This window comes from Nannospalax galili, unplaced genomic scaffold, assembly GCF_000622305.1.
Source record: "Nannospalax galili isolate Female #2095 unplaced genomic scaffold, S.galili_v1.0 scaffold1426, whole genome shotgun sequence".
Taxonomy (NCBI): domain Eukaryota; kingdom Metazoa; phylum Chordata; class Mammalia; order Rodentia; family Spalacidae; genus Nannospalax; species Nannospalax galili.
In genome coordinates, this window is record NW_008354702.1 from 6368 (window position 1) to 32076 (window position 25709).

Sequence of the window (25709 nt, forward strand, 5' to 3'; positions counted from 1 at the left end):
CTGTGTTTTTTTTAATTTTTCATAATCTCTGCCTGATGGGTCCAATTCTTCTCCAGTGTTGATATTCTGTTTTCCATTTTCATTCATTCTAGCACTGAGGCTTTCTCCTGTTGTTTCACATTTTCTTATTGAGTTTTTTACTTCCTTCATTTCAGCCTGAGTTTTCTTCAATGTTTCTATCTCTTTTGTGAATTCAGTTCGAGAAGTTTATCCCTAACTTCTTTTAGTTCTTTGATTTGTTTGTGTGTTCTTAAAATTTGTTAATTCCTTGATCATATTTATGAATGTTCTTATAGACTCTGTTCTGGGTTATCTCTATGGGGTTCCCCTTGTAGAACTCATCTGTTGGACTGGTTGAGTCTAGTGGGAATATATGTTTTGGTTTTCCATATTGCTATTTTTCCATTTTGATTTTGGCATGTGAATTTCTTTTATTTTTTTCAGGTTCTGGTATGAAACTCAAGCTTTCCTTTGTTAAGTTGAAATCTGCTTCTCTTGTATTATTGTTGTACCTTTGTTGTTTTCTTATTGGGTATATGAAGCTTTCAGGTGCTCTCAAATTTTATATTGGAGGGAACTGAAGGCTTCAGATCAGCTACTCAGATACTCCCAAAGAAGCACAAGTCAGGTTCCAGTCAGGTACACTCAGGCTTCCTTGTAAAGTCTGGATCCCTACTAGTGGGCACTCAAAGTACAATTTTGGAAGTTCACTAAGGGCACTCTCAGGCAGTCTGCTAAGGCCTCAGCCCCTACTGAAGGGCAGAGAGGTCCAGCCCTGATAAAGTCTTATTTGTTTATTTACTTGAAATAATTCTTTTGTTTTCCTTTTAAAATTTATAGCTTGCCAATTTATATTAAATAAGAGATAAGCCTAATAGCTCTCAGAGTGAATTTTCCTGTTAAAGAAGGCTACCAATCTGTCTTGATTAGAAAAACCATATTATAGTTTACCATACATACTCTTAGATTTCAGTATTTATAATCTAAAGAATAAGGAACACAGAGAACAATAGCATTTTAAAAGAACTTGGGAACAGACTATATTGGAAGACTGGAGAGAGTCAGATTCAGAGCCTCACTGTAGAAAATGTGAGCATTAGAACTAGACGGCCCATTTCTGTCTTTCCCCTTCCTCATGTAAAGCTACAGCCTCTTAGGTTGCAGGCAGTGGCACCCCAAGCCTGAGCTCTTGGCCCATTACCCCCAGACATATTGAGATCTGGGCTGTAGCATTTTAGACCAATTCGTAAACCTGCAATAAAGCCAGTGGCCTGGAACGGAAAGGGGCCCTGCCTGGGAAGGGCCAGTCCAAGTAACCCAGTGGCTCCTTCCTTTGTCCCATGTCAACCTTTAGAGCCCTTTTTCAGACTCTGCTCCTGCTGGTGGGAACACATGGCTGTGACCGAGACAGAGAATTAGGACAATAGATATTCCTAGGCTGTTTAATTTAATATTAGCCTCCCCTGTCTTGGGAGAGTTTCCTGACTGTCATTGGATGGCCCTCTGGTGAGTGCTTCCTATTAAGTGATCCCCTCACTCATTGGTGGAGTGGAGGAATTGTTCCTGTGGATTTGCAGTTTCCATCCCGCCCTGTGTACATTTTCACATAGATAAGGACAGACAAAATTTCTCTACTTCCCTCAACCCAGAATTCCTAGACAAAAAAAAAATCCAAGATTGCCAAGCAAAAATGGGTCACAAGTTCATCCTTCCTGGCCGCTTAGCCTAGCTAGAGACTACTTATGTGCCTCTGGGTCTGTTTAGGCTTTGACTTCCTCCAAAAAATGTCTAGTCAGAGGTATTCCAGGACTCTTATAAGGAGGTGATGAATCTCTTCTTCCACCAATTTTGATGGGTCTCCTAGTAGTAGACCCAGATTCTTACCTGTTTAGTTGGGCTGTGTTCCATTGTGCTCAAGGACAGTATCTCAGAGACACTGGGCGAATCATTCCTCTTACAGGTTCAAAAAGCCTGCGGCTCTGTTAAGGGGAAGTCATCCTCCTGTGGCCCAGGGAGGCTAAGCCCGGACACAAGGGAGGCATCTCTACCCCCACCTTCTCTGTCAGGGAACCAATGTTGTGGGAAAGATCAGGCAGAACACCGGGAGTGTACAGGAAGCAAGTATTTTATCTAGGCTACAGCCTGTCCAGCAGGCTCAAGCCTCAAAATCTGAACCCAGATTAAGGGGAGTTTAAACATTTTATAGGATTACATATTCATAATCATTATACATATTCAAAAGCATCATAGTAAAGTTTCATTTCTCAAAATAACATAAAAGTTTTGAAAGAAAGGCAGGAAGTTGTAGGTGCTTACCACAGCTGTCTGGGGCTGTAGTATGATATCCTCATTCTCAGCTAGATGCCAAAGGTGTTATCATAACAGTTCTTTCTAAACCTAGCATCCTAACCACAAACTTGTCAGCTGAACCCTACTGACAGAGACAGAAGACAAGGATTAAAATCTATATTTTTCTTAGATATTTCATTTAGCTACATTAGGGGAGGGCACTAAGACAGGAGGATCCCTGCCACTCAGTGACCAGCCTAGCTGAAGCTGAAGTGAGCTCTGTGTTCAGCCAGAAGATAATTGATGTTGATCTCTGACCTCTAGGTGCATACATATGCATGTGTACCTGCATACACATGCACACACACAAATATGTATACAAACACACACATTTCCCAGCACACAGAGGTGCTGGGTGTTTGTGTATATGCTTGGAAACTTTCTTTTTGTCTTTTTGAGACAGGGTCTCCCTGTAGCCCCAACTGGCCTGGAACTCGCTATGTAGACTAGGCTGGCTTTGAACTCACAAAGATCCACCTGCCTCTTCCTCCCAAGTGCTGGGATTAAAGGCATGCACCACCACACCTGGCTTATGGTTGAAAACTTTTAATTCCTGCTTTGGCCTTACTTTTACCATTTCATTTAGGCCAAAATGTAATAGTAATAATGACATTTTTCTCTATGTCACATATAGTAGAAAGAGTCTGTTGGGAAAATGGAGTACTATCTAAAAATGTTACAATCATGATATCTCAATTATTTATGGATAAAATAGCCCAAGTTCCATTTGTACTGTTGTCATCTTCAAAGAAACTCTATACGACATCAGGCATAAAGACCTCCTAACTCTGATCCCTGGAAGTGGTACTACTAGGTCAAAGGCAAAGCAAATTGCAGATATTATGAAGGATCTGACACAGCAGTCTCAATGAACTCGCTAAAGAGAAGATAACTGACTGCACAAATACACTGAAAGCAGTGTCTTCCTGTTGTTAAAATGAAGATGCAATGAAATCTACACCTGAAAAGACGCAAACATTATATACCAACAACATATTTTTTCTTACAATCCAAGGTTTACTTAAATATCAGAAGTCAAATAAGCCAACATCAATTACATCAAGTGGCTTTGTTTGAAATCTTTTTTTTGTTCTTTTGGAGACGGGGTCTCCTTGTAGCCCCAACGGGCCTGGAACTCACTATGTAGACTAGGCTGGTTTTGAACTCACAAAGATCCACCTGCCTCTTCCTCCCAAGTGCTGGGATTAAAGGCATGCACCACCACACCTGGCTTATGGTTGAAAACTTTTAATTCCTGCTTTGGCCTTACTTTTACCATTTCATTTAGGCCAAAATGTAATAGTAATAATGACATTTTTCTCTATGTCACATATAGTAGAAAGAGTCTGTTGGGAAAATGGAGTACTATCTAAAAATGTTACAATCATGATATCTCAATTATTTATGGATAAAATAGCCCAAGTTCCATTTGTACTGTTGTCATCTTCAAAGAAACTCTATACGACATCAAGCACACTCAGGAATATAGTAAAGCAGCACAATACAACAAAAAAGAAAACTTTTGTTGAAGGAAGACCTCATGAAGCTTCAAAAATTATGCCATATTGAAGTCTTGGTAACTAGGAAATTCTGATCATATTTTCTATCCTAAGCTAGTTATGTTTCACGTTTATTTCAGTTCCGCTTCTTGATAGGAGAAACGTGGTTTCATTGGCAGTGTGGAGTTACCGTAAGTGTCTTACTACAGAAATCTTGCTGTTTAGAACGTCAATCATGTAATAGTAAGTGATTTTCTTCTTTTAATTTTGGGTACTGACAACGTCGTCCATTTTCTCAGGCATTGGAATGGATACTTGCGTCATTCCTTTGAGGCATGGTGGTCTTTCCTTGGTTCAAACCACAGATTATATTTATCCTATCGTCGATGACCCTTACATGATGGTAAGTTTGACCTCGTATGTGTTTATAACTGAACTGGGATTTTGCTTTTGACTGGGTTTTGTATGTGTCTATGGGTTTGGGGCTGTTTGTTTCTGCTTTTGCTATAATCCTATTCCTGCTTTCACTCCTGCAGTTATGGCAGCCTGTTCTGTCTCCTGCTCACACTTGACACTATGCATGAATCAAGTAGAGAAGGGAAATCCCTCTGCTGCTTTTGTACCTGAGTGTACATCTTTATAACAGCACCTGTTGTTTTAAGAGAAGCTATTGACTGGTGGTGTTCTCTGTTTTCTTTCCTGTACCTGTCTCTCTTTGACATTTGTAAAGTTACCTCTCCTCTGTTTGGGGCTAGAAAGGTTATACTTGTAATACCACTAATTCTAAATGTTTCCTACCGTACTTAAAGGAACTTGGCATGTCATCACAATTGGACTTCTTGAACATTTATCCTTAGGAATGTTCACTCACCTCTGTATTATATGCCACTGTATGATATCAATCTACCACTGAATTAAAGTTGTAGCTACTTGGGGCTGTGGACATGGCTCAGTGGTAAAGTGTGTGCCATGAAAGCGAGAGGACATGAGTTTGGACCCCCATGGCAACTTATACCTGTAATAGTAATGCTGGAAAGACAGAAAGGAAGATTCCTGGGACTTACTGGCTAGGCAGTCTAGCTGAATCAGTAAACTCCAGGTTCAGTGAGAAGCCTTATTTCAAAAAATAAGGTAAGTCAGGCATGGTAGCATTTGCCTTTAGTCCTAGCACTTGGGGAGGCAGAAGTAGGCAGATATCTGTGAGTTCCAGGTCAGCTGGGGCTACACAGAGACCCTGTCTCAAAAAGACCAAAAAAGGTAAAAAGTGACTGAGGAAGACACCTGACATCAACCCCTGTCCTCCAAATACACATGTGCGTGTGCATGCCCACACACACACACACATACACACACACACACGAGTCTAGCTACTGATCATGCACTGTTCATTTCCCATTCATTCACTGTTTGTTTCCCAGTCTCTCTTGCATGCTTACAGTCACCAACCTTTTAATCTGTTCAGCCTCTTACCCCGCTGCTCTGTCAATGCTGAGACAGGACTGTCCCACTTGTTTTAAAAATACCAGGTGTCCTTTTGGTGAGGCAAGGACACTGGGATCAGGCTTCACACGTAGGAACTCAGGCTTAAGGTAGTAAGCCAGGAATGCTTATCTCCAGGGTATCAGCCAGGATGAGTAAGCAGGTCATCAGGAACTAATATGTCCTCTTATCTTTCCCTCCTCTAGAGCAGCACTCATTAGAGATAGGAGGGCCCAACCTAACCCTGTGGCACAGAAGTTAAAACCAGAATCTATCCTTTTTTATCATCTCTTCAAAGCACTTGAGAATAATCAGTAAAATCCTGCCTTTGTGGTTAGTGATTGCCACCTCTCAGTAGAAGACCAACTTTGGATCTGTTGAATAGGTTTCCAAATGTTTAGTGGGTTTCCAGAAGGCTCCTGATGTGCCACAGATTCATAAGAACATAAAAAACTCAGTCATAGGCCAGGCGTGGTGGTGCACGCTTGTAATCCCAGCACTGGGGAGTCAGAGGCAGGCAGATCTCTGTGAGTTCAAAGCCAGCCTGGTCTATATAGTGAGTTCTAGGACAGCTGGGGCTACAGAAAGACCCTGTCTCAAAAAGTCCCCCCCCCCAAAAAAAGAATTAGTCATTGGAAATGATGTACTGCTTTGAAACTTGATTATCCTTATGTCAGAAGGAAAGTTTTTCATTTTCTCTTTACTCTCTGTTAAAAAAAAAAAAGACAATAGAAACATATTTTTTTAAAAATTCCCATGGCAATAAAAATTCTTGCCAGGCATGGTGATGCATGCGTTTAATCCCAGCACTCGGGAGGCAGAGGCAGGCGGATCTCTGTGAGTTCAAGGCCAGCCTGGTCTACATAGTGAGTTCCAGGACAGCTGGGGCTACAGGGAGACCCTGTCTCAAAAAAAAAAAAAAATTCTTTATTGCCACATTCCTATGGAATACTGTTTTAAGGTCTTCATAAAGTTTACTGGGAAGTCCTTTTTTTCTTCAGTATGACTTTAGTCCTCTATTATTTTTCTTTCTCAGATGATTTTTCTGTTTATTTCTTTAAAAAACATTTTTATTTGATTTATGAGTGTTATGCCTGCATGTGTGTGAGTGTACCTTAGTCATGCAGTGTCCATAGAGGACAAAAAAGTTATGGATGGTTGTTAGCCACCATGTGGGTGCTGGAATTTGAACCCAGGTCTTCTGCAAGAATAACCAGTGTTCTTACCCAGCAAGCCATCTCTGCAACCCCGTTTATTTCTTACAGCCTCAAAAAGAAGCTACAGAAGTTTCTCAGTCTACCTGCAAAGCCCATATCCTAGTCTATAACCAATCAGTGCTTTTGTAGTCCATTTAAGATAAGTGCTTATTTCCAAGTTTGCTTTTCCTGATTACTTACAGCCCCTTACTCCCTGGCTCTCTGTCAGGTCATCAGTTCTATCTAACCTCCACACCTTCCTGCATCTGAGACAGCCAGGGCTCTGAAACTCAGAATGGGAAAAACATGTGCATTCTTTGTTTTGCACAAGTGAGAGGAGCTGATTCCTGGAGTGTCTGGGGGGGGTGGCCTGAAGATTAGTTGAAAGTGACCAGCTAAAAACTTATATCCTGAGAGCTGCGCTTCCTGAAAAGTCCTGGCTTCTTCTTAGAGGTCCCTGCTTCATAGGCTCCATCTTTATTTCTATAGATAGAAAGTCCCTGGTTGCCCTTTCTCACATCTCCACTCTCTTCCTAGGGCAGGATAGCATGTGCCAATGTCCTCAGTGACCTCTATGCAATGGGAGTCACAGAGTGTGACAACATGTTGATGCTCCTTGGAGTCAGTAATAAAATGACTGACAGGGTAAGTATGTAGGAGGTTCGAGTATTTCTTCTGGCTCTCCTTTTGGGCAATTATCAGTAAGTTAGAATGAGCATCTAGCCTTTTCTTCTACCACCTGCTCCTTCCATATCTTCTAGGTAGACTGAAAGCTAGACTTTGGTTTATTTATTTTTTTTGTTTTGTTTTGTTTTGTTTTGTCTTTTTGAGACAGGATCTCCCTGTAGTCCCAGCTGACCTGAACTCACTGTGTAGACCAGGCTGGCCTTGAACTCACAGAGATCCTCCTGCCTTTGCCTCCCAAGTGCTGGGACTAAAGGCGTATGCCACCACGCCTGGCTGACTTTGGTTATTTTAATAATGCTTAGGCTATACTGACAGTTCCTCAGTATCAGGCCTGTGGGTCAGGCACTACCTTTATTGGTTCAGAGCCTGTGACACTTAGAGAGCAGACAACCTCCTATGTGGGTTTAGGGCCTCACATGTTCACATGCAGTCTCCCTTACCTGTTTTTTGAACCAGAAATTAATTCCTATTTAGGTAATTTTTGACAGATGCTTGTTTTTATTTCCCCTTCCATGTCCCTTATCCCCCACCCCAACCAGTTTGCCTTGTTTTACAGGTAACCCAGTTTTTTAGGCCCTTTTTCTGCCCTGGCAGTGTATCCTTTGATCAGTGGTACCCAGTGGTCTCAGCAAGGGCTTTACTGGGAGTATGTTACCTCCTAGCCCTCAGGAAGTCTCCCCAGTCCTTGATAAAGTGTAAGCTTCTTTGAAAGCAAGGGTATATGTGGAGTTAGCTGGACTGGTGCTTTTCAGGACCAGTGGAGGACTATCTTCTATGGTCGTCAGTCTCAGGGCCCAGCCTTCATTTGCTTTGTAACAATAACATGCTTACAAGAAATAGTGCCTTGCTTTTGTTATACCTGCCCTGTCTGTCAGCTTTTGGTTCTTCCTTTAGGGTTTTTTGTTTTGTTTTATTTTGTTTTTCTTTTTATAATTACAAAAGTAGAACCCTCTCTGGGTTTTGAACAGAATTATATGACTTTTCATTTGTGTCCTTTTAAACCCTAGGAAAGGGATAAAGTGATACCGCTAATTATACAGGGTTTTAAAGATGCAGCAGAGGAAGCAGGGACATCTGTAACAGGCGGCCAAACAGTATTAAACCCCTGGATTGTCCTAGGAGGAGTTGCCACAACGGTCTGTCAGCCCAATGAGTTTATCATGTAAGTTGGTTTTTGTTTCATGTCGCTGGGCCTCTTTTTCTCTCATTCTCTCGCTAAAGATAGATGTATTAAGGTAAACTCATTTATTATATAGTTTTCCCATTTTAAGTGTGCATTTCAGTGGGTTTTGCCTTTTCCAGAGTGTGGAATCACCAGTCTGTCATAATCACCCTAAGAGGAAATTCTCCCACTCAGTTGTCACTTGCTGGTCCTCTGTACCAGATTTACGTACTCTGTAGCATGTGTCAGTACTTTATCCTGTTCTTGAGCAATTTTAAGGGATTTTTTTAGGGTTTTTTGTTTTTCTTTTTTTTTTTAATGTGTACGAATGTATTGCCTACATGTATGTGAGGGCACCCATGTTGTGCAATGCCGCGGAGGTCAGAAGAGGGCTTCGGATTCCCCTGGAACTGGAGTAAGGACAGTTTGTATCTGCCATGTGGGTGCTGGGAATCAAACCTGGGTCCTCTGCAAGAGCAGTCAATGCTCTTAACCACTGAGCCATCTCTCCAGCCCCCAATTTAGTTTTTTTTTAAGTTGAAGTAAAATTCACTTAACAAAATGTCACAAACATATACTTAAGCATTTATTTGTCTATATTTTGGGTTGACTTTAAGGTGTATCTCTGTAGCCCAGGCTGGCCTCAGACTCAGTCCTCCTGCCTCAGCCTCCTCAGTCCAAGAATTACAGGTAAGTGCCACCATGCCAGCATTTTAGTTTCTGTTCTTAGTGGTTTGGTTTGGGGGGGGGTTGTTTTTTTTTTCTTGTACTCGAGATTAGACTGCAAGTTCTTGTGCTTGAGCTCTATCCTCATCCCAGCACTTAATGATGTATAGTTAGTACAACATTGGGTGAATATCACCATATTATACAATTCCCAGAACATTCCCTCCCCCAAATGCTTTGAAGACCACTAAACTACCTTTTGTCTATATTTGCCTATTGTGAGCTTTTTTCATAAATGGAATGCACTATATAGCATTTGTATCTGGCTCCATTCACCTATCATAACATCTTCAAATTGTAGCATAAATCTGTAATGCTTGTTTTCGATGGCCAAATAATCCACTGTTTATATACACCATATATTTTGTTCATTGATTGGTGGGCTTTTGGGTTGTTTTCTCCTATTTATGAATAAAGTTGTTGTAAATACTCCTTAAGTGCAGTTTTGTCCTGTGTGGGGGGCATGTGTGTGTGTGTGTGTGTGTGTGTGTGTGTGTGTGTATGTGTGGACTCAGGAGCAGAAAGTGAGGTATGTTTGGTTCTGAAATCTGTCCTGCCTGCTTTTTCATCTGCTGTGTGTTTGAGTGAGCCAGTACATGGGGTTGGTTGGGCAGTTCTGTGCACAGCTTCTGGAGCTGAGCTGAGAAAGGCTTGGTGACTGACCCATTCTGGTAGTAAGAATACAAGTATATGCTAGTGTCTTTGAGGATTCGATCCTTTTTTTTCCAGGATTCTCTTTTTAGTACTTGGCTTCTGTCTTCTAGACAGGGACTACCCAGGCCTTTGGATGCCAAGTCAGAAACTCATTATTGGGCAGTGTGAGTTTGAGAACTTGGATGTAGACATCACCAAAATACTAGACTCCAATTTCAGCCAATTCCTACGACCCAAAAGTCCTATCTGACTCTCTACCATATGATTGACCATGACCAGGTATCATGGTCCACACCTGTAATTCAAGCCCTTGGTTGAATGAGGCAGGAGGATTGCAAGTTCCAAGCCAACTTGGGCTATGGAAAGTTACTGCCTCAGATTATTCTGACTTCGGATTGATCTATAAATTGGAGTCATACCTGATGGAGCTTTTCAAGACCGCATAACTTGCTGTTGCTACCTTTCTTTTTTTTTTCCTGTTTGTCTAATGTATAGATAATTGATGCATATGCTTAAACTTATGTGTGCTTCCATTTTCCTTTTAACATTTTGTCCCAGCAGTAGCATAAGTATCAGGTTGTAAAGCTCTATCTAGTACATGGTGGGATTTGGCTTAAGTTTTAAGTTCAAGGAGCTGGGGAGATGATCCAATAGGTAAAGTGTTTGCTGTTCAAGCATGAAGACCTGAGTACTCTCTCCAGCAACCACATAGAAGCTGGGTGTGGAGGTGTACACCTGTAATCCCAGCACTGGGCTAAAGACAAGATACCTGAGGCTCACTAACCAGCCAGTCTAGCTGAAATGGTAAGCTCCATGTTCAGTGAAAGACTCTGTCTTAAAAAAATAAGGTGGAGCCAGGTGCAATGGAATACGCCTTTAATCACAGCACTCCAGGAGGCAGAGGCAGATGGATTTCTGAGTTTGAAGCCAGCCTAGTCTACATAGTGAGTTCCAGGCCAGCTGGGGCTACAGGAAGATCCTGTTTCAAAAAGACCAAAATAAATTTTAAAAAAAGGTAGAAAGAGATTGAAGATGACTGCCAGTGTTGACTTCTGGCCTACACACACACACACACACACACACACACACACACACCCGTGCACAGATCCTTGTACACCAAAAAAGTAAATTGCAATTGTGAAACTTTTTTTTTTAATAGACTTTTCCTTATAATAATAATGAGTTTATCTCTTTGGTTAGTTCAACTGGAACATGCTCTTTTACCTTCTTCAGGCCAGATAATGCGGTACCAGGGGACGTGCTGGTGTTAACGAAACCCCTGGGGACACAAGTTGCGGTTGCTGTGCACCAGTGGCTGGATATTGTAAGTAAAGAGCTGTTTGATGTAGGGGTAGGTGTATGGGCTTAACAATTAGCTTTCAGAGTTGCAGTGATTTTTGTTGTTGTTTTTGTTTATTTTTAGAGGTCTTATGAAAGAAAATCTTTATTGTGGAGGAGACATCTAGAAGATGGCATTTGAAGTAGTATAAATAAGGCTAGTTGTTGATGTGTTAGTTGTGGGGTTTGGAGTTGTTCTGGCATGCTGGTTTTATCTTTAGATTGATTAGCAACTAAGAACATTTAGATACATGATTCTCTTCATGGAGAATGAATCTAGGAAAGGATATTTCTCCTAAGCATTGTCCCACTGAACAGTCATTCTTTTTTTTTTTTTAATTGCCATAGCAACTTACAAATGAGTAAGATTGTGATGTGTTCTTACATTATCATAGTATGTTTAATTTCTGCAACTGTCACCTGAAACTACCAGTCTTGAGAAACAGTTAGAAAAGAATAATGAATATTTTTGCCACTTATCAGCCAGGTATATCGTGGCTTGATGTAGCCAGTGAGAAATTCTCATAGACTGCCACATGCTTACTTTCCATTCTCACCTAGTGATGTAAACCAGACTGGAAGGTTGTTACAGGGATAATCCACAGAAGGGCCGTCCAGTGTGACCGCTCAGGCTTAGGATTTGAAGGGCAACTAGAAGCAGGACAGGCACAGGGTAATGATGAGGTGCAGGGCCTTCTGGTCTCCCCACCATTGCTTTATTTTTGTAAGTGTTCAGAATTGAAATAAGCAAGTTCCAAATACTACATAACAGCACTATTTTTTTTAACAAAGATTAGAAATAGCTGTAGCATGTAGCTTTAGCCTCTATATTCTGAGTATAACAGCTTTCAAAGGTAAATAATAAGTACAGGTAGAAGAGTGGTTGTTGCTTCTGGGAGAGATGGAAGTAATGGAATAAGGGGTAGATGGAAGTTATTGCTGATGTCTAGCAGTGGGTGGTAAGTGAATGTATGAATCATAGAGCAGTTAGTTAGACTGTGGTATCAGTGTGCCATGATCCCTGCAGTTGTGGTGCTAGAATCTTTGAAAACCAGACAAAGGCCTTTTTATCCCTTTGGTGGTTCCCTTTTTGGTCACCCAAGGCTTTGTTCATTGTGGATGTGGTTGGAATTTTCACAGCTCTTTGTTTCAAAATATGTTCGCTGCAGGATTCAGTTAAAGTCAGAAAAGTCTAACAGAAGTGGAAGCCATCAGCTTAATAGAAAAGATGGGAAAGAGAGGCAAGGGCATGAAACAAAACCTTTCTTTTTCTTTTTTTGGTGTTTGAGGCCTCATGCATGCTTGGTAAGTGCCTGTCTGAGCCACATCCCCATCCCTTGAAAAGTGTTAAAGTGATTTACACCTGAACAAGTGAGAGGAGTACAGCTGTGTGTCCTGCTAGGTTTTCATATCCAATGAACTACAGTATTTGATTCTAGAAATGTGGGTGGGATGAGCAGGAGGTAGCATGATGATAGTGCTACTAGACACAAAGTAGTACTCACAGGGCAGCAAAGAGAACACTTCTGTTTCTGTGAACATTAGATAAATCAAAGTCAGCATGGCTGGGACTGGGGCTCAGTGGTACAGGAAGTACTCAGCATGTATGAAGCCCTGGTTTGATCAGCAGTGTGTGTTGTATGTGCATGCATACACACACACACACACACACACATTCTAGAAGGTAACTAAGAATAAACGTTAGTCCCAGCACTCAGGAGGCAGAGGCAGGTGAATCTTTGTGAGTTCAAGGCAAGCCTGGTCTATACAGTGAGTTCCAGGCCAGCTGGGGCTATAAGGAGACCCTGTCTGTAAAAAAAAAAAACAACTCATTTTGTTTAGTCTTTAGAAGATTAATCCCATTTTCTCCTCTTCTCTCTCTTGCCTGTGCTTCTATGATTAGCCTGAAAAATGGAATAAAATTAAGCTAGTGGTCACCCAAGAAGACGTAGAGTTGGCATACCAAGAAGCAATGATGAACATGGCACGACTCAACAGAACAGGTATGGGGTGAAAACCATTCGTTCAGGAGTTGGCAAATGTTCTGGAAAGGGCCAAGAACAGATACTTCAGGGTTAGTTGGTGGCATACAGTTCCTAGTTGAATCCTGATATTTTTTCCCTTAACTCTTCGATCATACAAAAAGTGATTGATGGAGAAAAAGAGATCCCGGGGGTAAGACTTAGCTGGTAACTTCAGAACCTCTCTTCTCTTGGGATCTCCTTTTTCTTTCATTGGTCACTAATGGGAATCCAGAGCCAGATGGTTTTCATTTACAGCTTTGTTTACTGCAATTCCACTAACAGTTTTTCAGTTTTCATGATATTGAAAGTGATGTCAGGTGACTGAACTCCATCATCATAAGTCAAGGAGCATGGCATGTTCTCAGTGAAATGCTGAATATGACTTGTATTAGAAAATTTCTCACTATAATGTGCACATGTGCCTCACTCCTCCTTGAGGACAGTTTTCATAGTATGCTTTAAGAAGTGCTGAAAAGATGCACAGCAGTTATTTATCTATTTATGTTTATTATTATTGATCTTTTTGAGACAGGTTCTCCCTGTAGCCCTAGCTGGCCTGAAACTCACTGTGGAAACCAGGCTATCTTTAAACTCACAGAGATACACCTGCCTCTGCCTCACAACAGCTGGGATTAAAGGAGTGCACCACCATACCCAGCAAGAGTGTGCACTCTTTTAAAAGTATAGTAGAAGTAAAAGTACACCAGAAGCAGTTCATCCTGTCAGTTATGAGGTAGGCAGACCAGGCTTTAATTTGTAATATAAAGTTTGCGGGGGAGGTTTCAATTTTCTTTTTTATTTTTTTCCTGTGTATGAGTATTTTGCCTGTCTGTATGAGTGTGCCATCTGTGTAGTGCCTGCAGAGGCCAGAAGAGGGCATCAGCAAGGGGGCTGTCTCTTGGAGACAAGGTCTTCCTGAAGTCCCAGCTGCCCTGGAATTCATAGAGATCCACCTGCCTCTGCCTCCCAAGTGCTGGGATTAGCTACCACACCTGGATAATTTTTAAAATTTTTATTTTCTGTGGATGACTGTTTCGCCTGCATGTAACCTGTACATGGAATGCCCATGGAAGTCAGAAGACGACTTCAGATCTCTTGGAACTGGAATTAAGGATGATTGTTAGTTGCCATGTAGGTATGGAAATCAAACCCCAGTCCTCTGCAAGAGCAGTCAGTGCTCTTAACCCCTGAGCCATCTCTCTAGCCCCAGTTCTTTCTTTTTTTCAAAGTTAGGCAATAATAATTTGTTTTACTAGAATGAATAGATAAACTATTTTGTTTTGTAGGCTTTTATGCAGTTATGTAAAAACAACAAACCAATGCTATATTGTACTTAAGAGTACTTTCTTTTTTGTGTATATGTATAGGTGGGTGCATGCATGTGCGGAGGCCAGAGGTCAACCTTGGGTGTCTGTGCTGGATAGCTTTAGTGTCAACTTGACACACCTGGGTTGCAGGGCCCTCAATTAGGGAATTGCCTTCATTGGACTAGCCTGTAAGAGCATCTTCTTGATTATTGAGTGATGTGGGAGGGCCCACCCGGGAGGGCCCAGCCCACTGTGGGTGGTGACACTCTGGGCAGGTCGGCCTATACTATATAAGAAAGCAGGCTGAGCAGGGGTCAGGGGAGCAAGCCAGTAAGCAGTGCTCCTCCATGGCCTGTGCTCCAGCTCCTGCTTCTAGGTTCCTGCCCAGAGTTCCTACCTTGGGTTCCCTGATGAACTGCGACCTGGGAGATATAAGACAAATAAACCCTTTCCTCCCCAAGTTGGTATTGGTCAGAGTGTTTTGTCACAGCAATGGAGAAACAAACCAGGACAGTGCCCTTCACCTTATTTTTTTATTTAAATATTTTATTTTTCTTTTTTATGTGTATGAGTGTATTGCCTGCATGTATATAAGTGTACCTGTGTCATGCAATGCCTGAGAACATCTGAAGAGGGCATTGTATTCCCCTGGAACTGGAGTTAGGGACGGTTGTTGGCTGCCATATGGATGCTGGGAACTGAACCTGGGTCCTCTGCAAGATCAACCAGTGCTCTTAACTGCTGAGCCATCTCTCCAGCCCCTTTACCTTGTCTCTTCACTGGTCTGAAGCTTGCCAATTAGTTTAGACTGGCTGGCCAGGGAGCCCCAGGGATCTGCCCCTCTCTACTTCCCCAGCATGTGCCACCATGCCCAGATTTTTCAGTTGGGTTCTATCAACTATCAAATTCATAGTTCACTGACAGCTTTCTCTCCAGCCCTATTGTTTCTTGGTTTGGGTTTTTTTGTTGTTGTTGCTGGTTTTTTTGTTGTTGTTGTTGCTGTTGGTCTTTTTGAGACAGGGTCTCAAAAGGCCTTGAACTCATGATCTACACAATGCTGGCCTTGAATTCACAAAGATCCGCCTGCCTCTGCGGGGGCTAGAGGCATGCACCAACATGCCTAACCCTAAATATTGTTTTAATTGTAGCAAAATAGCTTTTGTGACTGTCAGACAAACCTATAAATAGGAAATGGAAGTCAGGCTACTATGGCTGAGTAGTTTTTACCTGTAAGCTCCAAGTCAAAGAAAAAATATTCTAGAAATTAACAGGTCACTTCTAGAGAAACTAAACATTTGAAAATAGAACTGAAGTTGCCGGTGGGATGGCGTACGCCTTTAATCCCAGCACTCAGAAGGCAGAGACAGGTGGATCTCTGTGAATTCAAGGCCAGCCTAGTCTACATAGTGAGTTCCAGGTCAGCTGGAACTTTTCAAAAAAAAGAAAAGAAAATAGAACTGAAGTTAAATTTAACATGGATTGTCAGTTATGTAACTGGTCATAAGAACTTTCTCATTTCAGGTGTTTACATTCAGGTTTTATGTGGTCAGGTAACAATGAAGATATCCCCACCACTCACCATGAGCTCCTTGAAATTGAATATAAGTTTGTAAACTCAGGGGGGCTGGAGAGATAGCTCAGCGGTTAAGAGCACTGACTGCTCTTGCAGAGGACCTGGGTTCAATTCCCAGCACCCACATGGTGGCTACAAACCATCCTTAACTCCAGTTCCGGGGGAATCCGAAGCCCTCTTCTGACCTCTGCATCATTGCATAACACAGGTGCACTCACATACATACAGGCAATACACTCATACATGTAAAATAAAAATAATAAATTTTTTTTAAAAGTTTGTAAACTCAGGCTATGACTTAGCCAGAGCTCTGTATAGCCCATTGACATCAGATTTCCTATTGACATATCTCCGTGCTTCTGATTTAGTGTCTGCTCTGAATTCTGTCTCATAAGATGTGCACACTGTCCTCCACTTTGATAATAGTTACAACCAAGATTCTTCTTAGAGGGCATGACTTATCAATAGGCAAGTCTCTTGTTCTATTGCAGTTGTGTGAATAACCATAGAAGTTTATAGGTGGTTTTGTTGTTATTGTTACTGTTGTTGTTTTCGTGTGAAGGAGTCAGCCATCACTGGGGTATTTCCGAATCCTGAAGACATCAGAATGAATTAGCACTTGTCAGATTATTTTAACAATATTCTCCATAGTGTTTGCTTTAACATTTAAAAAAAGGAGTTCTGTTTTGGGGTGTTTTTTGTTTTGTTTTGTTTTTACTTCAAATCACTTAAATATTCAGGCTGAGACAAATTATTCGTTTACCTATGACCTTTTATTTTGTTTTGGTTTTTCTTTTTGAAACAGGATCTCATGTAGCCTAGGCTGGCCTCAAACTTAACTGTGTTGTTGCAAATGACCTTCAACTTTTGATCTTCCTACCTCCACCTTCCAAGTGCATGTATCACCATGCACAGTTTTTATGAAGTGCTGGGAGTCAAATCCAGTGATCTGTGCTTGCTATACACAACTGAGCTATATCCCTATCTCTGCCTGTAACCTCTTAGGAAATTGTAAATTTTATTAGACTGCTGTAACTAGGTTCAGTGTAAATTTCTATGGACTATGCTTTAGTGTATTTGCAAATGGTCAGCTTGGTTTCTGAGATTTAAAAAAAAAATTTTTTTTGGCCTTTTTGAGACAGGGTCTCTCTGTAGCTAGCCCCAGCTGTCCTGGAACTCACTATGTAGACCAGGCTGGCCTTGAACTCACAGAGAGATCCACCTGCCTGTGCCTCCTGAGTGCTGGGATTAAAGGCATGTGCCACCATGCCCAGCTTGAAATTAAAATTTTTATTTGCAATTTTCTAACATAGAAAATTTATTTAAATTTTGTCAAGGGGCTCACTTGACATAATTTAAGCAGTCTTTTTTTTAACTTATTTATTTTTATTTTATGTGTATGAGTGTATTGCCTGTATGTGTGTAAGTGCACTGTGTCATGCAGTGCCCGTGGAGGACAGAAGAGATTGTTGGATCCCCTGGCTAGAGGTATGGACAGTCATTAGCTGTCATGTGGTTGCTGGAATTCAAACCCAGATCTACTGTAAGAACAACCAGTGTTCTCCACTGCTGAGCCATTTCTCCAGCCCCTCTTTTTTTTTTAAATTTATATGTGTGTGTGTGTGCACGCGTGCCCGTGCTTGTGTGCATATGTGCACATGCACATGTGTAGGTACCCACAAAGGCCAAAAGAGGACTTCAAATCTGCCGAGTCGGGAATTACAGGTGATTTGTAAGCTTCCCAGTGTGGGTGCTGGGGACTAAACATGGCTTCTGGAAGAGCAGCAAGTGCTTTTAACCACTGAGCCATCTCTCCAACTTCTAGTTTAAGCATGTTGCACTCAAGTTTTTATTGGTGTTCACATTTATGGGACACACCAGTTAAATATGTAAGCAGGGGACACTTCTTGTAGTTCATTTAAAATTCCAACCATGGTTTCTAAAAAAAATTTATTTTTTTTTCTTAATTTTGTGTCAGGGTGAGGGGGGTGCATGGCCATGAAGCTCATATAGAAGTCAAAGACAATCTTGGGTTTTGGTCCTTGCCTTCCATCCTGTTTGAGACAGGGTCTCTTGTTCACTGCTGCATATGCTAAGTTCTGGGGATCCTGCCTCTGCTTCCCATCTTACTTTAAGGGTTCTGAGAATACAGATGTTCAGCAGGCTTTGTGTGGGTTCTTGACTCTGAACTCAGGGCTTCATGCTTGTATGACTAGTGCTTTACCCACTGAGCTATTTCCTCAGTCTATAAATATTATTTTAACCCATTGAGGTTTTATGTCATTTGTTACATAGCAACTTAGAGCCAGAATAATCTTCCATAAATATGTATTTTACCAGGCTGAATCAGGAGGCTGAATCAGGTAGATCATGGGTCAAAGCCCTCTTGGGCAACCAAGTAAATTCAGGGCAGACCTGGACAACATAGTGAGACTCTGTCTCAAAAAACTGAAAGGAAAAGAAAGGAAAGTGGAATACCATGCACACTATAGAAAGGCTTTAAAAACTAGTCTAGAAAAAAGTTGACTGTACTTACTCCCCCAAACAGTTTTCTGTTTACATGTTTCAGAATTCCTCCATCATTTTTGAGATATTTCATTGGTAGTTTACCAGTGACCAAATAATGTTCATCAGATAGCTTATAATTAATTTACCTTTGCACAGTCTGATTTATATTTATTTATTTATTTATTATTTATTTATTATCTTTTTGAGACAGGCTGTCCCTGTCACCCCAGCTGGCCTGGAACTCATTATGTAGACCAGACTGGCCTTCATCTCCCAGAGATCCACCCACCTCTGCTACCTGAGTTCTGGGATTAAAGGCGTGTGCCACCATGCCCAACTGGAACAATACATTTTTAAAATAAAATTTTTCATTTTTTCCTTACTTTTAAGAAACAAGTTTGTAGGTCAGTAGAACAGAATGGGGAAAAAAAAGCAGAAATACTTGGCTTACAGCTATAGTCAGTTTGACAAAGGAGCAAAGCTAAGTTAGTGAAGAAAAGATCATCTATTCAGCAAGTGCGATTGAAACATGTGGCCGTCCATATACAGAAACATAAGAAAATGAAAAAGGGTCCAGACACAGACCTATGTCTTTCATAAAAATTAAAATAGCTATAGACCTAAATTTTTTTTTAAAAAGCTATATATCGTCAAGATAATAACATGGAAAGTTTAGGTTAACAGTGCATTTGGGGATGTCTTTAGATTCAACATCAGATGTGTACTTCTGAAAGAAAAAAATGGATGTTGGACTTAAGAAAATTGCTCTGCAGCTAGGCGTGGTGGTGCAAGCCTTTAATCACAGCACTTGGGAGGCAGAGGCAGGCCGATCTCTGTGAGTTCAAGGCCAACCTGGTCTACATAGTGAGTTTCAGGTCAGCTGGAGATACAGGGAGACCCTGTCTCAAAAAGACAAAAAAAAAAAAAAATTGCTCTGCGAAAACTGCAGTTAAGGGGTAGAGAGATGAGATGGCTCAGTGGTTAAGAGTGCTTCTTGCTGTTGCAGAGGACCTGGATTTCTTTCCCAGCACGGACATCAGGTTGTGAGCTGCCTGTAACTCCAGCCCCAGAGGACTCCAGGACCTCTGGCCTCCTCAGGCACCTACATGCATGTGATGCACATAAAGTCACAAACACATAAACAGTCACATAAATAAAAAATAAATCTTTAATACTCACACACACACTTAAGAATATCGGCGGGGGAGTGATTGCTCAGTGGGTATGTGCACTGGCTGCTTTTGCAGAGAACCCAAGTTCGGTTCCCAGTACCCACATGGCAGCTGACAACCATCAAGAACTCCAGTTCTAGAGAATCTGATACCATCTTCTGAACCCTGCAGGAGTGCACTTGCATACATGCAGGCAAAACAAAGATTTTGGAAAGAAGATGGAAAGGGGAGTTCAGGAAACAGCTTAGTTGGTAAAGTTTTTTCCACCAGTGATGAGAACTTTAATACCACAGAACCCACATTGAAAAAATTAATTGTGTGGTGGCATACACTTGTAATTCCAATGCTGGGAAGGCAGGGTTAGGTGGATCCCTGGGGCTCACGGCCAGCCAGCCTGGTCTAATTGGTGAGCCCCAGGTCCCAGTGAGAGACCTTATCTCAAAAAGCAAGATGGATGACACGTGAGGAACAACATCCAAGGTTGCCCCCTGGCCTCCACATGTATATATGCACTCACACCCATACACACACAAAAAAAAAAAGATGAAAAAGTAAGCACAGAGTAGAAGAAAGTCTTTACAAAACACCTGATAACGGTCTGATAGACAAAATTCAGGAAGAATTCTTCAAAGTCAACAGTAAGAAAATAATCAAAAATAAAAAGAGTGAGCCTCTTCCTTTCCCTCCACCCTTCTGTCTTCTCTGCACTGGTAGGAGCTCTCCTGCCTTGGCCCTTCACCCTGTGAAAATACATCCCTGCTCCAAGTTCATCTCTACCCACTTCTTGATCAGGAGCACCTCTGAGCTACTGAGTCGACCACTATCTGCAGTGGTGTTGAACCAACCAGAGACATTGGCAGATGAGAACTTCAGCTGCAGCTTCCAAACCAGCACCATTTTGAGCAACGTCAACATGGCAGCCATATTCGTTGGGGTTGGGGTAGCTGACTCTGCAGCTGGGATTGGGACTGTGTTTGCGAACCTCACCATTGGTTATGCCAGGAACCCATCTCTGAAGAGACAGCTCTTCTGCACAATTCTGGGCTTTGCCTTCTTGGAGGCCATGGGGCTCTTTTGCCTAATGGTGTCCTTTCTCATCCTTTTCGCCATGTGAAACAGCTGTCTGTGTGTTGTGAGGTGCTTCACCAGAGAAGACCACTCAAACTTTTACTAAATGAAAGTCTATTATTAGCTGGCCAGCAACTACACAAGGGTGTTGGAACCCAAGTACAGCCCCGAGCCATCTCTAGGGTAAGCTTTTATACAGAAAAACCATAACCTGGGGTGAGAAGTTTAAGTTCCCAAGCTTACAAGTGGAAAGCCCCTTTAACAGTTTCTATTCTGTTAAACAATTACTATTTTGCACAAGCAAGCCAAGCATAACCTACAGAAGCCATAAATCTGAAGTTAGCAGGTGCATTCTAGGACATGCTGACCTGTTCCCAAGACAATCTAGGGTCCTGCTGACGTGTATTCCCATACCCTGGGCCAACTGCCTGATAATTTCAGAGGCTAGAGTGAGTCGGCCTAAATTTTCAACATGAGTAAGCCCTCATGTTGAATTAAGTTAGACTCACTGAATGTAGTGATGCAGAATGTTGATAGAGGCCATATGGGAGCTCTCTGGCATTTAATTCAGTTTTAATCTTTTTGTTCTTTTTCCTGAAACTGTTCTAAAAAATAAAACTTGGTTGTGTTTTAATTAAGAAAATAATAAAGATGGGGCTGGATAGATAGGTCAGCCCTTTCAGAGGACCCGGATTTGATTCCTAGCACCCATGTTGCAGCTAACAGCCATCCATAACCCCAGTTCCAGGGGCTCCAGACCCTCTTCTGTCCTCCACAGGCATTGTCATACACCTACCTACATGCAGGCAATACACATAAAATAAAAATAATAAATAAAATTCTAAAAATTTTTCCAAAAAAAGAAAAGAATAAAGAACGCCTGATATGGCACATGCTCTATTCCCAGCACTTGAGAGGCTAAAGCAGAAAGATTATGAGGTGGAACCTGGACTACATAGTGACTTTTCTCAAAACCTTCAATAAATTTTCAAAGGTTCATCTCTAGCAAGGATTATTTAAGTCATACTTTTTTTTTTTTTTTTGGTCTTTTTGAGACAAGGTCTCTCTGTAGCCCGAGCTGGTCTGGAACTTGCTATGTAGACAAGGCTGGCCTTGAATTCACATAGATCTGCCTGCCTCTACCTCCCAAGTTCTGAGATTAAAGGCTGTGCCACCATGCCTGGCTTGAGTCATCATATATTTCTTAAAAGCCTTGTTTGATTTTAGGCTGGTTTAGACAGGTTTCTTTCATTGAGATTTTAATTCCTCTATGCATGAATGGAACTGCTGATAGTTTCCAGTTTGTCAGATGGTTTAAACTGCAGTAAGAAATCAACTTCTTAGTGCTAGAGAGCTGTCACAACCATTAAAAGCCTCAGGCTCACAGGCAAAAAGACAAGAAGTCAACTTCCAGCATTGGTCTGGTTTTTGTTTACTATGTGGTATCCATTCTTGTGTACCTTCTGTCCTTATGTAAGATTTTGAGTGGGAAAAGGTAGATTTTTCTCAGTCACTCCTCTGCCTCTCTCAGCTGCAGGCCTCATGCACACGTTCAATGCCCATGCAGCTACTGACATCACAGGCTTTGGGATTTTGGGCCACGCACAGAACCTGGCCAAACAACAGAGGAACGAGGTGTCGTTTGTGATTCACAACCTTCCTGTGTTGGCCAAGATGGCAGCCGTTAGCAAAGCCTGTGGAAATATGTTCGGCCTCATGCACGGGACCTGCCCAGAGACATCAGGTACAAGCCCCTGCTATGGATTTCCAGTCCCCTCCATCCTTATCTGACTGAGAGTGATAATTTGAGTTGGATGTTCCTGTGTTTTCTGTTGGTTGGTTGGTTGGTTGGTTGGTTGGTTTCTTGAGACAGAGTAGTCTCACTTATAGAGCCCTAGGTAGCCTACTCCTATGTAGACCAAGCTGGCCTAAAACTCAGAAATCCACCTGCCTCTTGTCTTCTGAGTGCTGGGATTAAAGGCATGTGTCACTGCCATACCGCTGTTCTACTGTTTCAGGTAGGGTAATGGAAGTGATATGGGAGGTGAGTTCAGAAAAGATGAATCATACCTGATTTTCATTGGCAATTTAATGCTTGGCATAAACTGTAAAAACCACAAGTAACAAGAAAAAAGAAGGCCGCTTTTTTTTTTCTTAAAACATGTCTAAAATTGGTGTTTTGCAGAGCATCATGGCACTTACCCACTACTAGGGAAGCTGAGGCGGGATAATCAAAACTCTTAGGCTACCCTTTCTCAAAACAACAACAAAAAGAGCCAGGTGTGGTATTACATGCCTATAATCCTGATGCCAGAAGGATCACTGCAAGTTTGAGGCCAGCCTGGTCTAAAATTGTTTTAAGAGTGAAACAGCATATATACTATGTTTCAGGTAGAGACCATAAGCCATCCCATGAGTGCCTTGGCATCTTAGGAGATAGCCTTCACCAGGCCTCACAGCCTTTGTAAGAACCCTCAACTTCTTGCTTAAAACATTTCTACAAGTAGCTCTCATAGGGAAGTGTCCCTTTAACTGGAGTCTGACTGGGGCACCAAATGAGCATTAATTACATGAGTTAATGATGTAGCAGTCCATTAAGTTTATTTCCTTTTTCCAGAACCCAGTTTTGGGGTTTTTTTTGGAGGGGGGTCTTTTTGAGACAGGGTCTCCCTGTAGCCCCAGCTGGCCTGTAGCTCACAGAGGTTCACCTGCCTTTGCCTCCCAAATCCTGGGATTAAAGGCATATGTATATTTTTAAGTAGAGTACATTGGTAAGTTTTTTTTTGTTTTTAATGATTATATTATTATTACTTAGAAATACTTTCTGGGCTGCCTGCTAGAAATAGGAAAGAAAGTTGATACTTCCTGTGCTTTGCAGAAAGCTAGGAGTTAAAGCCTAGATACCTTCAAGTATACATCTTCCATGAGTCTTCTTTTTTATTTACTTGTTTATTATTTGATTATTTTTATTTTATGTTTATGAGTGTTATGCCTGCATGTATGTAGGTGCACCTTTGTCGTGCAGTGCCCTTGGAGGACAGAAGAGGGCGTCAGATCTCCTAGAACTGGAGTTATAGACACTTGTTAGCTGCCGTGTGGGTGCTGGGATTTGAACCTGGGTCTTCTGCAAGAACAGCCAGTGTTCTTAACTGCTGAACCATCTTACCAGCCCCCTTCCATGAGTCTTAAGTTAAAAAAAATAATGACAAAGCAACATCTGCTGAGATGAGGAATCCTTGTAGGGCATCACATTGAAAAGGAGCATTTCCCTTGATGTGGAACGGAAGTGTCGCTGTCCTGTGTGACTGAGGCCTCACACACCCTCCTCTTGAGTTCCTTTAGTGTGGAATATAAGTCACTGTTGTGTATCACTGTGGCCTCACCTACCTTCCTGTGTTCCTGAGTGTAGAACAGAAGAGTCACTGTCATGTGTGATTCAGGTTTCATGCACCTTTCTCTGAATTTATCAAATAAATCATTTCAGTTTAGGGTTTGCTCTTTTGTGTTAGGTGTTTTAACATAGTAGATGTTTACCAACAGGTTACTTAACTAGTCTCCAGAATAGAGCAGCCTTAGATTAATGGAAAGAGCAGTGTCTGTTTAATCTTTGATGGAGGCAGAGAAATCTGATCTGCTCCCAAAGTGACACAAATAGTAATTCTCTTCTTTTTCTCTGTCAGGAGGCCTGCTAATCTGTTTACCACGGGAACAAGCAGCTCGGTTCTGTGCAGAGATAAAGTCCCCTAAATATGGTGAAGGCCACCAAGCATGGATTATTGGGATCGTAGAGAAGGGCAACCGCACCGCTAGAATCATCGACAAACCCCGGATCATTGAAGTCGCACCTCAAGTAGCAACTCAAAACGTGAATCCCACACCTGGTGCCACCTCTTAATCTAGACAGAAATATCTGTTTGGTTTTCTTTTTAAATAAATCTATTTCCTTTGCCATCACTTCAATTAAAGACTCTTAAGAACAACAAAAATCTCGTTGTGTCTACACATCTGATGACCCTAGGTCAATTGTGAGTCGATGCAATTAATAAAATGAAATCCATGGCCTTCTTTTCCTGTTACATTAAATGAAGATGCACCCAATCTTGAGGCAGCTTCTGAGTTGAGAATGATATTGTTATCTAATACTGTTGATTCATTTTGAATCTTTAGATGCATATCTCTTGCCGCATAGGCGCTTTCTAAAGGTGCTTTCACACCGCACAGACATTATGGAGAGTAGTGTCATTGAGAAGTCTGTGTCTTTTCATTTTCTGTATATTTATCATATCAGTCTGGTCTTTCAGTGTCTCTGATGGCATTCTGGAAAGACAGACTTGGTAAGTGACATGATGGTCTCCTAGTAGAGTTGCATGAGTCTTTTGTCTTTGATTTGTAAAACTGAGTCTAATAACTCAACATTTCTTTGACCCAGGATGTTCTCCAGTAGCTCATTCAGTTTAGTAAGGCTAGTGCTTTACTCTGCATGGAAATTACTTTGAAGACAAAAAAGAAATTTTCTTTTTTTTTTTTTTTTAAATAACTTTCCTGATATTTGCGGTAAAATACCATTAGTGGTTTTCTTTACCAGTAACAAAAAAGAATATCTTTTGCAGTTTAATTAGATGTTCTATAGTGCAGCAAGGAATTGCCTTCCGATTGGAGGCTTCATGTATAATAATCATTTATAAACCAGTATAATTAACTCCACAAATAATTTTTAAATATAATCAGTAATAAAGACTGTTCTGTGGATGGTAGTATTTACTACATTTTATATTTTGTATAGTGATTTCAGACCTTTTATTTTCTTCAAATCAGCAGCTCTTTAGCCTAATTCTTAGCATCCCTTTGTCTTTGCGCCAGTACTTTTTTTGTGCACACGTTTTGTGATCTGTGTTAAAAACCTGCATTGCCAACATTGCAGCCCCAACTTAAAAGTTGTTATTCAAATAAATATTTAATTTTTTAAA

At 41.4% G+C, this 25709-nt stretch overlaps 1 protein-coding gene and 1 pseudogene across 1 annotated transcript; both read left to right on the top strand.

Moving 5' to 3' along the window:
• The first annotated feature begins 3993 nt into the window (after positions 1 to 3993).
• Positions 3994 to 25709, top strand: Sephs1 (selenophosphate synthetase 1). The gene is made up of 8 exons (XM_008851887.2): positions 3994 to 4039; positions 4148 to 4251; positions 7061 to 7168; positions 8218 to 8372; positions 10986 to 11076; positions 12994 to 13093; positions 22274 to 22486; positions 24423 to 25709. Exons 2-8 carry the CDS (start codon positions 4156 to 4158, stop codon positions 24635 to 24637), a joined length of 978 nt encoding a protein of 325 aa, XP_008850109.1. The 5' UTR covers positions 3994 to 4039; positions 4148 to 4155; the 3' UTR covers positions 24638 to 25709.
• On the top strand, positions 15746 to 21427 carry LOC115067494 (annotated as a pseudogene).

Bases quoted from the DNA above. Each gene is read 5' to 3' on its own strand.
- Sephs1 (XM_008851887.2), top strand. From the start codon at position 4,156: ATGGATACTTGCGTCATTCCTTTGAGGCATGGTGGTCTTTCCTTGGTT. The intron at 4,252-7,060 runs GTAAGTTTGACC...CTCTCTTCCTAG, and splicing joins TCGATGACCCTTACATGATG to GGCAGGATAGCATGTGCCAA. The intron at 22,487-24,422 runs GTACAAGCCCCT...TTTCTCTGTCAG, and splicing joins GACCTGCCCAGAGACATCAG to GAGGCCTGCTAATCTGTTTA.